Source organism: Nymphaea colorata, chromosome 14 (assembly GCF_008831285.2).
Source record: "Nymphaea colorata isolate Beijing-Zhang1983 chromosome 14, ASM883128v2, whole genome shotgun sequence".
Taxonomy (NCBI): domain Eukaryota; kingdom Viridiplantae; phylum Streptophyta; class Magnoliopsida; order Nymphaeales; family Nymphaeaceae; genus Nymphaea; species Nymphaea colorata.
In genome coordinates, this window is record NC_045151.1 from 2459562 (window position 1) to 2475271 (window position 15710).

The 15710-nt window shown below is 42.2% G+C and overlaps 2 protein-coding genes across 3 annotated transcripts in view; one reads left to right on the forward strand and one right to left on the reverse strand.

Moving 5' to 3' along the window:
• The first annotated feature begins 2796 nt into the window (after nt 1–2796).
• LOC116267507 (metacaspase-5-like) lies at nt 2797–4632 on the forward strand. The gene is made up of 2 exons (XM_031649261.2): nt 2797–3211; nt 3560–4632. Exons 1-2 carry the CDS (start codon nt 2866–2868, stop codon nt 4459–4461), a joined length of 1248 nt encoding a protein of 415 aa, XP_031505121.1. The 5' UTR covers nt 2797–2865; the 3' UTR covers nt 4462–4632.
• Nucleotides 4633–4670: 38 nt separating this feature from the next.
• LOC116267505 (protein FORGETTER 1) overlaps nt 4671–15710 on the reverse strand; it is a 73743-nt gene continuing 62703 nt past the window's right edge. For both annotated transcript variants that reach the window (XM_031649255.2, XM_031649257.2), the window contains one exon: nt 4671–5032. In XM_031649255.2, coding sequence (XP_031505115.1) covers nt 5001–5032 — 32 coding nt within the window. In that variant the 3' untranslated portion in view covers nt 4671–5000. The remainder of the gene's footprint in view (nt 5033–15710) is intronic.

Below are 15710 nucleotides of genomic sequence, written 5' to 3' on the forward strand. Positions count from 1 at the left end.
ATTCCCTCCCTTGGAAGATGAATATTTTGGAGGAAATTTTGGTTCGGAATGAAGTTTTGATGTTCCTAGATTAGTAGATTCAATATTCATCGATTAAGAAAATGTGGAGATAATAAGAGCAAAAGGAAATGGAAGTCGCTGGATATCTGATCAGGAAGATCTTGTTGCAGGTTTCCAGTCAGTAGAACAGAGCGATCTTTTTGCCATGTCAGACAACCACATATGGTGTTCGTGACCGATGAACTAGCAGCTGCTCTAACCATCCACTTCAAATGGGATTTATGCTGTCACAAAAGATTTTACCTAGGGAATGAGTTTCGCATGTGAAATTAAATAAGCAGCCATTGCTGGAAGGGAAAGAGATCCAAATGCAGGTACAGATGGTCAATATATAGTTTTTGAAATATTAGTATCTTCAGTATAAAAATTGACTAATTGCAATTAGATTGTCTGAATTCAAACACTTTCCATCACGAACCTGTGTAGAAGCAGAAGGAAAGGGTATGTATGTAAGGTTGAGGGAAGGTAGTTACAGGAAGTTTCTACTGGAAAGAAGGCCATCGAGCCCTATCAACTTAGTATGATTAGCTTCAATTGAGTCGAGGGAAAACCCTGATCTGAAACCTTGTGAGAGTAGCGCTAAAGTCCCTTGGATGAAACACTTTAACACCAGAAAATATGCCTTTGGTTTAAGCAAAATCGACCTCCATATAGGAAATGAAATTCTCGAAGGAGTAGACGCTGGGGAGGCTGGTACGCAACTTGTCTTCGTTTCGTACATCTAGCATCAACTTGCTGTGTTGCAAAAAAGAATCACCGATATGCAAGTTGAAGTTGAAGCATATCAGACCATCACCTCGATACACTGAAAGTAGGTGTGGTACCCTATAAGAATGAGAAGAAGGGTTAGGGTTTTTAGCTCTCTTGTTAGGTGATATGATGAAATACCTAACAACCTGTATGGAAGCGGTGACTAACCAATTGAAAGCGATGGGTCACTCTCACTGTGCCGACCACATTTATTTGTCATCTTCAATCAGATGATAATGGTAGGGGTCGCAAAAGTTTTTGCCAAAGAAAATATGTGAATGGTACAGTGAGTGACGTAGTTCTTTTTTCAGTTCTATCTAACTTGTGAAAGAAAATAAACAGTAAGCGCATCTCCGACTACCACATTAAAGAGAAATTTAACTTTTTCCAATTTGGAGGTCAAACGTCCAACACAAACACATTTCTTCACATATTCCTCAGTTTTCTAGTGAGCAGAAAGTGTATTTCATCTCACTGTTTAACTGAAAGTCAAAGCCTTCCACCCTTCTTTTCATTCTTCGGGGTACCAAGCCTGCTGTCGGTGCTTCGGTTCGATGCCTCGTTATTTTTCAGTTTGTATATTGGTGCCCCCTCCCAATTTTCAATTCTAGCTGTTGCATAAACATCTGGATACATATTTTTGATTTCATGGGAGGCCTTGACAGAAGGATGTTGGACAATGTTTCTTTCGGCCATGATCTCGTAGCCAAGGCAGTAAATCGCCCTGTCAAGGTACGAACGAAGGTATCAAGGACGTATATGCGGATGTTTAAACCTTGGACTTTGTGCCCCGAGTTTTCCCATGGATTCGCTTCCTAGAGGGATTATTGGCATGGTTCTTGCATGGTGCTAGTAATTTGCCTTTATCAATAATGACAAATATTCTATGAAGAGCTTGTACAAAAAGGATCCAATTATGAAGAATATATATTGCAAAGAATCTACTATTTCAGTATGTGAAATAGTCATTACCTTTCTTTTGAAAATTGCCATACGTTCTTTGGGTTTAATACAGGCCTAGGCCTAACGAAACATCATTATACAAAGCTGGAGTACGTTCAAGACTTGCTTGTTGAAGCTTGTATTTTGGAGTTCTTTGTTAGAATCTCCCTATACAGATGTAATCTTCATAGTCAAGATTCAAAATCTAAAGAGTCATAAAAAATTATGTTTTTTGTTCCGTAGATTAGGTTTAATTAGCCGAAAGAGTTTTGATTTTTAAACCGCTTATAAATTTTTTTTTACAGATAGATAGAAAACTTTTCGTGATGGCATCCATATAATTAGTTGTATCACACAACCTAAAAAAGTGAGTTTCCGTTAGCTTTTCAAGTGACAAAGATAAAAAAAAATGAATAAAACATGAGATGTTTTCAAATGTACTTGAAATTTGAATGCAAGTTGCAACTTTTTCTGGGAGAAAAAAAATGCAATATCAGAAACTACCATAATAAGGTGTAAAAAGAAGACGTTCGTTCAATTATACATCAGCAAAATCAGTCATTATCATGCTTTTGTCTTAAAAAAAAAAAAAGTCAATAGTGCTTTGCTGCAAATGTATGGCCAAACTAAAGGTAATTTACAAGTTTGGATAGGCATGATAAAACGAGGTTTTGAGTGAATCTTTTCACCCCTTTGTGAAAATGGCGTTTTTAGAAAATCAGGTTTTTCTAAAAACGACATTTTCAATGTGCTCAACATTGAGTTTTGGAGGCAAAAAACGCGTTTTGGAGGCAAAACGCCATGTTGGGCATGCATCCAAACACGCCTAAGCATTATTTATTCTCCGAAATCTCAGTAAAAACTGACTTGAAAAATCATAGAAGGTAGAGATTGGAGACTACTTTAGAATATAATTCACAAGGGAGAGCCCTTTTCTTGGTGATCAAGACTGTCGGCAAACTGAAAAAATATGGATGTACTTTGGTAAATCACGTCTCCTCTGCCCCACCACCACCTCACCACCTCTTCGCTCAAAAAGCAGATTCCGTTCATAGATAGAGGGAGGAGCAGGATTGCCGAGAGAGAGAGAGAGAGAGAGAGAGAGAGAGAGAGATGGTGAAGAAGGCAGTTCTGGTAGGGATCAACTACCCAGGCACAAAGGCGGAGTTAAAGGGATGCGTCAATGATGTGAGGAGGATGCAGAGGTGCCTCGTGGAGCGCTATGGCTTCGATGAAGACGACATCACCATCCTCATCGATACCGATCCCTCCTCCAAGCAGCCCACTGGAGTTAACATTCGGCAAGCCATCACCAACCTCATCCGGAAAGCTAAACCAGGGGACGTCCTCTTCTTCCACTACAGCGGCCACGGCACCCGGCTCCCGGCCGAGACTGGCGAGGACGATGACACCGGCTACGACGAATGCATCGTCCCCTGTGACATGAACCTCATCACTGGTACGCAAACCACCATGCTCCTCTCTCTCTTCCTCCCTCTGTCTCTCTGAGCAGCAGCCATCCCGGGGTTTGGGAATCGTTCTCAACGAACGCGATCTGTGATTCATAGACCTTGATCAGATCCTTTTGCCCAAGGTCAACGCGTACATTTCACGGCCGATGATTAGATCCACGTGCCCAGTTGCTAGTTTGATTCACCCTCATAGCTATGGTGATAATTGCGTGATTCGTCGCAGAAAGAATGTTGGTTTTGCACCGCTACCACCACCATCAACCGTGACAGCCTCTTGAAAGCTTGCGCAGAGGGAGAGCAACCACTTATGGATTTTCTGTATCTTTGATCTGCAGATGATGATTTCAGGAGTTTCGTGGACGAGCTTCCAGAGGGCTGCCGTTTAACCATCGTGTCTGATTCGTGCCACAGTGGAGGCCTTGTGGAGCACACCAAGGAGCAGATCGGCGAAAGCACAGGCGCCCGCAAGAGGGAGAGTCCAGAGGAGGGGTCGGGCTCCTTGGGCTTCGGCTTCAAAGAATTCCTGCACCACAAGGTGAATGACGCCTTGGAGTCACGGGGCATTCACCTTCCTTCCGACCACCATCATAGGCATGAGCGGTATGAAGAGGACGTCAAGACAGAGTACGTCGGCCATGGACACATCAAAAGCAAGTCTCTGCCGCTTTCGACGCTGATAGAGATCCTCAAGCAGAAGACTGGGAAGGACGATATTGATGTCGGCAAGCTGAGACCGGCATTGTTTGACATCTTTGGGGAGGATGCCAGTCCCAAAGTGAAGAAGTTCATGAAGGTACTTCTTGACAAGCTTCAATCGAGTGAGGGCGGTGGTGGTTTTATGAACATTGTGGGGGGCCTGGCACAGCAATTCCTGCAGCATAAGCTTGATGAAACTAATGGTGATTATGTAAAGCCTGTAGTTGAAGAACAGGTCTACAGCAGCCAAGAAGTGTACGCAGGTTCCAATAAGAAGGCGCTGCCGCATATGGGCATTCTCATCAGCGGATGCCAAACTCACGAGACCTCTGCCGATGCCAATCCATCCGGTCGCTCCAGCGAAGCTTATGGAGCGCTGAGCAATGCCATCCAGACTATTCTTGCGGAGACATCAGGTCCAATCACAAACCAGGAATTGGTGTTAAAAACCAGAAAGATGCTCTCTAGACAAGGATTCTCACAGCATCCCGGTCTCTACTGCAGTGACATGCACGCCGACGCCCCTTTCATATGCGATTGATTGATTAAGTGTATGGCTGAAGGTCAGCAAATAATGCATGGAAAGCATACAAGAGTGTGTTTGTTTTCTTCTTCCTCTTCTTTGTATTTTCTTGGGTCTTTTTTGTGTGCCTGTGCTTACCAGCTTGCCTTGCTCTGATGAATAAATCAACCAAAGACAGCGTGAATACCATTTTGGAGTTGTGAAAGAGTACTTTTGCTAGAAAGATGTGGCTGCTTCTGATATTTTCTTGATTTTTTACTTTAATGATAAACATCAATTTTACAAGTCTGTTGTATAAAAAAAAACAAAAAAGAAATCAGCATGCACATTTTTGCATGAAAAATGTAGATTACAGAATATACAAATGTGTCAAACCCTTTAGGAAGCTAGTAACACGCCTTTTGAGGAAGAGGAGTCTTTCCACACCGACCGTGTCAGGAACGCAGCTTGCAGCCTTGAAAAACGGTAGGCCTCAGGCTTGTGTGAGTTGAAGGTGGGTATCCCCACAAAAACAAAAATGATACGAACACCGAAAAAGAGAAGTGCCTTCTACAACTTCAAGGGTCAAGATCCTGAACCCACTGCAAGTCTGCAAAATGAAAAATCTCTCAGTACCGATGCCAGACTCAAAGTGCTCAGTATATGAAATCACTAGTTAAGTAATATTTAAATAAATCACGAATTTTTCCCAACAGTATATCGTGCTAGATCTTGTTAACTAATCCTTCTTGTGCCAGAATAGATTAGTTCAAACTTCGAAGTCTGATGGCCAATCATACAGGCTCACATACTCTACCCTCTCCCACTGCTCCTCTCCTCCCTGTCCTCACCTCAGACGACCCCATCCCCTCCAGTCCCCTCTTTTTTTTTTTCACAGCTCCTTCATGACTGCTGTCAGTTGTCACCTTCGCCCATCTTCTTTACAGTAAACAAGAAAAATTGGGCAAACAGAATACATGCTTTCGCTTTCACTTCCTCACCGTCTGGCAGTAGGAATCCAGCTTCCCTATATATACATTTTCACCTATCCCAATTCTAACCCTTTTTTCCCTACCAACTGTTTCTCTAACCTCCCATATTTTCTTTCTTTTCTCTCACCTATACTGTCCTAATGGTGGACAATAACAAAATATGCAATGTTACTATTTGAGCGGATATTGTTCCAAGGATGGAAAGTGGGCATATAGACATGGCGACGCGTCTCTGTGTGACAGAAAAAAAACAAGCATATTACAATAATAATACATCAAGTACACCCATCACCCAAATCATTTGGCCCAGACCCAGCTAGTCTAAGCTTGACACACCGAAAAACAGATAAAGGAAAGGTAGAAAAGAAAATGACAAAAATACACTCAGATGCTTGACTGTTTTTGGGCAAATTTGACCATAACTTTGTTAACTGAACCTCTACGCACACTAAAGGGTCATTTGCCGGCAGGGACACTATGTGTGTGTCCTACATATCTACCCCATAGATCAGGGCAGATTCATAGAAAACTAGAAATAATGTTCCATCAATCTGGCCCAATCATTAGGACATTCATGGGACACTCACAAAGTAATTTTGCTACCAACAACCCTAAACAGTACCATTTTTCACATTATTAGTACCGATTTGGACGTCTTAATCTTATGCTGACCGACCCCCCATATCAGCCAAAATGTGTCAGCCTGGGTTATATTTCCCATTCTCTTGAAAAATAATCACAAAATATCTTAAGATATATTTAACAAAACGGAAAAAATATTTCAATTTCAAGATTCAATTTGTGGCTAGGTGATGCAGGCGCAATTATTAAACTGAATGCATCCAAACTCTTAATGCGCAGTCAGATAAAAATGGCAGGCCAGGGTCTGATTTAGGGGTCCTAAGAGAGTCTATACCAAGGCTACCCAGTATGGTCGAAGATCAGAAGGTTGTCACAAATCCAATCAACCAAGGTCAAGTAGGATTGAAGATTGAATTTGTTCAAGCTTCATCATTTGACAAGAAGAGTCCTTCAAGGAGCATTAAATGAAGACATCAAAAGTAAAATTAAAAATATAAGTAAATGAAGGAGGAGCTTAAAGAAAACATAGAAAAGAAACAAGAAAATCACTTGCCTAAGGAAGAGGAAGGGCCTCTCACACATCACGAGAAAAAAAATGATAGCTTTAAATGCTCTAACAGGTCATTGATGGCATGCATTGGTGAAAACCCTTCTTTCTCTACAAGGAGTGATGGAAAGGAGAGAGGGAACTTCAAACGATCCCCTCCACTATGAGAAGCAAGCCAGCACTTGAGTGTTGGTCAACCATTTGCTGAGCACCTGCAACAAGCAGGCTCTCTTAAAAAGCTCTCCTTTTTAACGTTTAGAATTTGAAGAGAGCATAGATGCGCCAACTCAAATGGGAACAGGAAAATCGAGTCACCACAGCCTGACTTGGTTCTCTATCACTAGTGAACTAGTGGAATTGTGTCTCGACTGAGCGGGTTTAAAGAGCATGTTCATCTTCCCACCCAATCAAGGAGGAGATACCGAAGTTATAAGGACCTCTAATACCATGCAGGCCCTCAACCAACGCTCTCAAACAACATTAATGATGAAGAAAAAAGATCCCAAGAACCCAACAACCAACACCACCACCCCCCCCCCCCCACTCTAATCAGCTCAACCAGCTGGCTCCAAATCCAGCAATGGCACACATTCAACACTTGCATTCTCTGTTGACTTGCAAAACATACTCTCAATCTCCCTATGGATGGGCCTCTATGTCACACGGGTACTCGGGTACTTCTCTTAAGGATGAGTACCCGCACGGTACAGGTACGGGTACACCCGTGGGTGCGGCAGGGGTGCTGCGTTGACCGTACCGGGTACGGTCAACGCACCCAAGGTCATTTTCGACCTATTTCAGACTCGGTCAAAGTTGACCGAGTCCATTTCCGTCTAATTTTAATGTTAACCTTTTTTTACATTTTCACGTTTTAAAAAATTTAACGTTAAATAAATTGAAACCCTAAAACCCTTTTTCGTTTCGTTTCATTTCGTGTTTTCTTCTTCTCTCACCGACACCCACTGACGGCGACCGGCGAAGGCAGGGGCGGAGACCGGCGGCTGCAGGCGACGAACGACAACGGCAGACTATCTCCGGCGACGGCAAGTGCCAACAGCAACGCTATTTGATTTTTTTTTCATCGTTTTCTCATTTTCTGGTTCATTTTCAGGCGGCGAACAACGACCTTTTTCTGAATCCTCTTTTTTGTTTGTCGCCTGCAGTCGGTTCCCTTTTTTTTGTTCTTTTTTCTTTTCTGTTTCGTGTTCCCTCTTTTCTTTGTTATGTTACTTATGTTAAGCACGTTGTTTGTAATTTTTTGAGCTTCTGCTGTGATTGCCATTGTCTTGTTTAGTGTAGAACAAGACAATGTCTTGGAGGGAAACCGTGTTTAGTTTAAAAGTTAAAACAAGAGAATTTCTGCAGTCAGTTCCCTTTTCATTTTTTGTTGAGCAGTATCTTTTTAGTCGCCTGCAGTCGGTTCCCTTTTTTGTTGGTTTTTTTTTTCTGTTCCGTGTACCCTCTTTTGTTTGTTATGTTACTTATGTAAAAGTGTATGTTGCTATTTTGTTTGTGCTTCTACAGTGATTGCTATTGAATCAAGAATGCTGATATATTTGTATGTTAGTTACTTCTATACTGTGTTTTGGATCATGATTTATGAATATGCTATTTTGTTTGTAATTTTTTGACATATATATATATGTCGCGTGTGTGTACGGCCGTACCCCCACACTCAAATTTTTTGAAAATGGCCCGTACCCGTACCCACACCGGTACCGACACCTACACCCGTACCTATGTGACATAGATGGGCCTTTATCTCTCTCTCAAGAGAAAAATCTTATCGTTGTAGAAATGAGGCCCTCAACCTCTTGCATGGTGTTTTGATCTTCTTGAGCTTCTTTTTTCATCATTTTTTCATCGTCATTAATGTTGTCAAGAGTGTTGGTTGAAGGCCTACATGGTATCAGAGACCTTTATAACCTCGATGGCTCCTCCTTGCTTGGGTGGGAAGATGGACCTGCTCTTGAAACTGGCTCGATTTATCTTGAGCCATTCGCGACATAGCTTCTTCACTATTGATAGAGAACCAAGCCAAACTGTGGTGACTTGATTCTGTTAGCGTATGGGGATCGGGTCTGTTCAGACCCGATCCATTCTCCTTATATCCACACGCCTAAAGCTACTAGGCGGTGGCTCTCTTGTAATTTTTTATCTTTTTATGTACAAATCTGTTGTACCCTATTAGGGTTATTCTTTAATTAAAGATTAAGGAACGCAGGGCTAAGTTAAGCCGGCTGCTCCCTTTCCTCCATCGTCTTCTTTCATCCTCTCTTCTCAACATATCTGTTTTGCATACGGAGAGACGAGTACTTTGTGAAGATTCTTACATGGTATCAGAGCCAGGTTGCATCGTCCTCCGGTGAGTGATTTCAGTTTGATGTGATTAGCCCTAATCTGCCCTAAATTCTTTCTTTTCTGGCGTGATCATCCCTCTTTTCAGTTTCTGCCCTAAATCTTGCGTGATTTGCCCTAATTGATTTGCCCTAATCGTTGTGCCCTAATCTTCTCATCGTTTTGCCCTAATTTTTGTCGTTGCCCTAAATCAATTATGGATCAGCCGACCCCCTCTCTTCTATCTTCCAACTTTCTCTCCCAACTTATTTCACAAAAGCTGAATCATAGTAACTATTTGACTTGGAAACGTCAAATAGTCCCTTTTATCAAAAGTCATAGACTCTACGGGCATATCGATGGGACCACTCCAGCACCTCCTATGTATATTGACCGTGAAGTGAAGAAAACCATAGTGGGAGATCAAGCTGCTGGGGCTGCGGCTATGAGTGAAATCAGATTTGAATATGAAACCATTACTGAAAATAATCCTGAGTATGAAGCTTGGCTGGCTCACGACCAGTCTCTTGTTGCCTATATTACTTCTACTTTGTCAGAGGAAGTATTAGGAGGTATTGATGATGATTTAACAGCCCTAGAGTTGTGGTCTACCCTTGCCACCACGTATTCTCAAGTATCCGAAGCACGTTTTCTGCAGTTAAGAAGGCAATTTCAGGACATCAAGCATGGGACGCGTACTGTTTTGGAATATTTGAATGAAATTAAAAGTGTAAGTGATCAACTTGCTGCCATTGGACATCCCGTCAGCGACAAGGACAAAGTGCAACAAGCCTTGAGTGGACTGGGAACAGATTTTGATATTTTTTGCACAGCCTTGGAAGTCCTACCTATTCTTCCATCTTTCGAAGATCTCAAGGCTAAGTTATTCCAACACGAAGCTAGTCGTGTTCAGCGACAGAATTTGATTCCTTCCAACAGTCACAATGTACTGATCACAGGGACACATGCATTGCAAGGGAATCGCACTCGTACTTGGATTCCTCAGGCAGGAATGGGAAGAGGGATTCTCCCAACACCACAGGGCATGAATACTACATCTGCCACATCTAGAAGGGTTCCGACTTGTTTCTATTGCAACAAGAGGGGGCATGTAAAGTCAGAATGTTGGCACAACCCACAGAACAAAAATAATCAGATTAGACGTGAGAACAAGGCAGCAGCAGGGTCAGCTTCATCATCATCTGGATCTAATGTTTCAGCAGACGTACAACAACTCCTCATGACAGCCCTGTCTAAGCTTCATTTGAAACAAAACGAGCAAGGAGAATGGTATGTGGACTCTAGAGCAGCAGCCCATGTTACTGGTGACGCAGGTAATCTCTCTAGTGCTCTCCCTTATTTAGATAAAGGCTCAGTTGTCACGGGAGATGGTTCCCATCACACAATATCACACATTGGAAATGTACAAATTTCTATGGGCTCTTCTTCGATTCCATTAAAGAATGTTCTTGTTGTTCCAAGTGTCCAGAAAAATATTATTTCAGTGTCCAAGCTTATTGATGATACTCAATCCTCTGTTGAATTCACACTCTCTTCTGTTTATGTCAAGGATGCTCGAACCAAGAAGACATTCGCTGAGGGCACTCGCAAAGGAGATATGTATGTCCTTGAAGGAGCTCCACAGATGTCAAAATCTCACCCTTCTGATTCATGTTTTCCAAGTCATAGTGAAGTCAATGTCACAGAGTATAATAAACCATCCATTTGGCATGGTCGGTTAGCTCATTGTAGTCAATCTTTTGTTCGAAGTCTTGTTGCAGACGGGCTCTTAGATAAGTCCCGTCTGAGTTCTGTCAGTGAGTCCAGCATGTGCTCGAGTTGTCATATCTGTAAGAGCCATGCCCTTCCTTTTCAATTAATAAATAAAAGAGCTCCAAAGGTTTTTGACACCATATATTCTGATGTTTGGGGGCCTGCTCCAGTTCCTTCTTCTTCTGGGAGTAGATACTATGTCATTTTTGTTGACTCATATTCCCGATATACTTGGATCCATTTCATGAAACACAAATCAGAAGTTTTTCGCCTATTCACTCAATTTCATGCCTTAGTTCAAAATAAATATTCCAGTAATATTGTGCATTTTCAATGTGATGGTGGTGGTGAATTTATTTCTAATGAATTTACTGAGTACTTACTAGATAATGGGATCACTAGACAAATTTCATGTCCGCATACACCTCAGCAAAACGGAATTGCTGAAAGGAAACATAGGCATATTGTTGAAAGTGCACTTAGCATGATGCATGAAACAGACTTACCTATGACATTGTGGACCGAGGCTTTCCATACGGTTGTACATGTTATAAATCGATTGCCATTGGCTTTGCTTGATGGAAAATCACCATTTTTTCTTTTACACCAAGAGCAGCCACGTTATGAGGAGTTGCGCATTTTTGGATGTGTGTGCTATGTGCATGTTGATGTTTCCTTGCGAAACAAATTTCAAGATCGTGCTGTTTTATGTAGATTTATAGGGTATGCAGAAAATTACAAGGGTTATAGGTGTTACAATCCTAAAACTGGGCGTGTACATATTTCACGGCATGTTGTATTTGATGAGAACAGGTTACAGGATCCCAAGGCTACTTCTGTGACACTCAAGGACAAAAATGAAGTTTATGATACTTGGCTTCATGCTGAAATCTTAAGACAAGGGGCAGCAATGTTGACTGAGCACAATGAGCAAGTTGTTAATGAGCCCGAGACATCTGTAAGTAGTTCCTTGAGCAGCACTACTTCCTTGGACAGCATGCCTTCATCTTCTCAGCCCAGTGAGCCACCTATGCATAATCGGTTCTCAGGCCTGGTGTATTCTAGGCGATCAGTTCCTACTGCAGTTCCACGCCAATCACAACGCGTGCGACATCCTATTGATAGATGGGTGAGCTATAACAGTTTTTCTTTGGATTTTCAGCTGTTTATGACAGAAGTCAGCAAAAAGGTGGAACCAACATCTTATCACAATGCGAGTAAGGAAAAATGTTGGGTTGAAGCTATGAATGAGGAAATGGCAGCCTTGCATGAATGTCAGACTTGGCAGATTGTCCCTCGTCCAGCTGATAAGAATGTTGTGGGATCCAAATGGGTTTATAAACTGAAATATAAACCAGATGGTAGCATTGATCGGTATAAAGCACGACTTGTGGCGCGCGGTTTCACTCAGCAATATGGGGAAGATTATGATGAAACATTCAGTCCAGTCATCAAGATGGGAACAATCTGTGTCATTATTTCTCTTGCAGTCTCGTATGGATGGCCTCTCTATCAGTTAGATGTCAAAAATGCTTTTCTTCATGGAATTCTTAAGGAAGAGGTATACATGGAGCAACCTCCCGGCTACACTACTCATGATTCTCAAAAATGGGTTTGCAAATTACACAAGTCTCTATATGAGTTGAAGCAAGCTTCTAGGTCATGGTTTGATCGTTTTTCTCATCACATACAACAAATTGGTTTTCTCCGAAGCTCTCTCGATCACTCTTTGTTTATCTATCGCACTGGAGAAGCTACCACCTGGTTACTTATCTATGTTGATGATATTGTTATAACTGGGAATTCTTCTTCACATATATCTTATGTTAAAGGTATGTTGAAGCAAGAGTTCAAGATGAAGGATCTGGGAGAATTACGATATTTTTTGGGTGTCGAACTTGACAGGACAAATGATAGTTTGACTCTTACACAACACAAGTATACCCTTGATGTTTTGGATAGGGCAGGTATGACTAATTGCAAACCCATCACTACCCCCAGTGTTCTGAATACTAAATTGACTGCATCTGATGGAACTGCTGCATATTCCAATCCCACATTCTATCGCAGCATTGTTGGTATGTTACAATACCTTACCTTTACTCGCCCAGACTTAGTATATGCTGTAAATCAGATTTCTCAGTTCATGCATGCACCCACTGAAGGACATATGGATGCTGCTAAGCGGATCCTACGGTATCTCAAAGCTACTCTTGGAGATGGACTAGTCTACACCAAATGTTCCAATGTTTCTCTTGGACATAGCATATATACATATACTGATGCCGACTGGGCAGGCGATCCCGATGACCGACGATCAGTTTCAGGTTTCTGTCTCTTTCTTGATTCTAATCTCATTTGTTGGAGCAGTAAGAAGCAGCGTGCTGTTGCACGATCTAGCACTGAGGCAGAATATAGAGCAATGGCTGCAGGGACGACTGAAGCGTCATGGTTACGTCATTTACTTGGAGAGCTCAATCTTCCTATTGTTCGGTCATCATTACTATGTGACAATCAAAGTGCGATAAAAATTGCTTTCAATCCCATTTTGCATAATCGCACCAAACATATAGAGATTGATCAACATTTCATTCGACAGAAGGTTGAAGAAGCCGAGATCTTGCCTACTTATATATCTACCAATGAACAGATAGCTGATCTTTTTACCAAAGGTCTCACAGGGCAGCATTTTTGGGATTTGAAGAACAAGTTGTGCATGATCAAATCTCATGCACAACTTGAGGGGAGCTGTTAGCGTATGGGGATCGGGTCTGTTCAGACCCGATCCATTCTCCTTATATCCACACGCCTAAAGCTACTAGGCGGTGGCTCTCTTGTAATTTTTTATCTTTTTATGTACAAATCTGTTGTACCCTATTAGGGTTATTCTTTAATTAAAGATTAAGGAACGCAGGGCTAAGTTAAGCCGGCTGCTCCCTTTCCTCCATCGTCTTCTTTCATCCTCTCTTCTCAACATATCTGTTTTGCATACGGAGAGACGAGTACTTTGTGAAGATTCTTACAGATTCGTCTATTCCCATTTGAGTTGACACAATCTCTGTTCACTTTAAATTTTTGAACGTTAAAAAGGAGAGAACCTGCGTGTTGCAAGTGCTTAGCAAATGGTCGGCCAGCATTCAAGTGTTGGCTTGCATCTTGTAGTAAAGGGACCGTCTAAAGTCCTCTCACTTCTTTCCATCACTCATGTTAGAGAAAGAAGGTCTTCACCAATGCAAATCATCAATGACATGTCAAAGCATTTAATGCTCTCCTTTTCTTTCTCTTCGTGCATGAGAGGCCCTTCCTTTTCCTTACGCAAGTGAATCTCTCCCTTTTTCTTTTCTATGAGTTCTTTAAGCCTCTCCTTCATTTTACTTATATTTTTAATTTTACTTTCGTCGTCTTCATTTAATACTTCTTGAAGGACTCCCCAAGGGCCACCGTCTACTTTTGGTTGGTTCATAGAACTCAAGTCAAATGAGTTGTACCTACACAAATTCTAGTCGAATGATGAAGCTTGGAAAAATTCGATCTTCAAACCCGCTTGAGCCTGATTGACTGAACTAGTGACCACCTTCTGGCCTTTGACTATACTGGGCATACTTGGTATCTTAAGACCCCTAAATTAGACCCTAGCCTGCCATCATTAGGAGTTGTGGATGTATTCGGTTTAATAAGTGGCTTATATCAGATCCACCCTTTTAAGGGAGGCCTTGTCTCAAAGTCCTCAATTGTGGAAAACAGTCATTTCATCTAGATCTTGCCAAGAGGTTCCATTTTCTCCACCCCAATCGACCAAAACTTGTTGAACCAATGCCCCTCCCCTTTCGACTTTCGATGTTCATCAGCATCATTTCATTTCCTGGAGACATTGGGGGTTCACCATAAAAAGGTTTTACCCTATGTCACATGGGTACGGGTGCGGATGCGGGTATGGATCATTTTCAAAAAACTTGGGTGTGGGTGTACAGCCGTACACACACACACACACACACAGATAGATATATATATATATATATATTTTCAGACCAGTATAACATATTCACACATATATATATGAGATCCAACTCGTTTGGTGCTCTTATCTAAAAAATATATCTGAGATCTGGTTTTTAGATAATGATGCTCATGTTTTAGGCCAAGATTGGATCTATTGCTAAAATCTGAAGTTGCCTTAATCTGACTTCATTTAGATAGCATGCACCAATCTGTTATGGGGTTTGCGAGTCCGACTCTTGTTAGATCCAGAACTCGATCCATTAGAATCTGAGTTCTAATTAATTATATCCAAAGGCCCATTTGGGGGCGGCGGGCAAAAGACCTCCACGCGACTCTCTCTTGGAAACCCTAGCTCTTCCCTCCTTTGCCCTCTTTCTTTCTCGGAAAGTAGCAGCGGCAAGATGCCCTCTCTCTTCCCTCCCTTTCCCTCTTTCTTTCTCGGAGAGTAACAGCGGCAGATCGGCGACGGCAAGATGCCCTAGCTCTTCCCTCCCTTTCCCTCTTTCTTTCTCGAATAGTAGCAGCGGCAGACTGGCAGCGGCAAGATGGGGCGAGTGAGAACGAAGACGGTGAAGAAGTCGTCGAGGTAGATGATCGAGCAGTACTATTCGAGAATGATACTTGACTTTCACACCAACAAGAAGATCCTGGAGGAAGTGGCCATCATCCCCTCGAAGCGTCTCTGCCCACTTGATGAAGGTCTAGTTCGCGGCATCTCCCTCAAACTCCAGGAAGAGGAGCGAGAGCGACGAGTCCGCCATAACCGGTACGTTGACCATACCTGATATGGTCAACATCACATCCGTGCCGCACCTGACGCTGCACCTACACCCGTACCGGTGTCGTACCGATACTGTGCAGGTGTACTGCTCCTTCAGAGCCATACCCATGTTACATAGGTTTTAACCTACTAACCTGGGACACATGGTGCATCTGGCATCAAAAGGTAAAGCAAGCTTGGTAAGCATCCTTTTCATATTTCTTTATAATTAAGAATGGTCTATAGTAATGACCAAGAAGTGTTTTCTATTTTCTAGGCAACCTTTTGAGCAAAACCC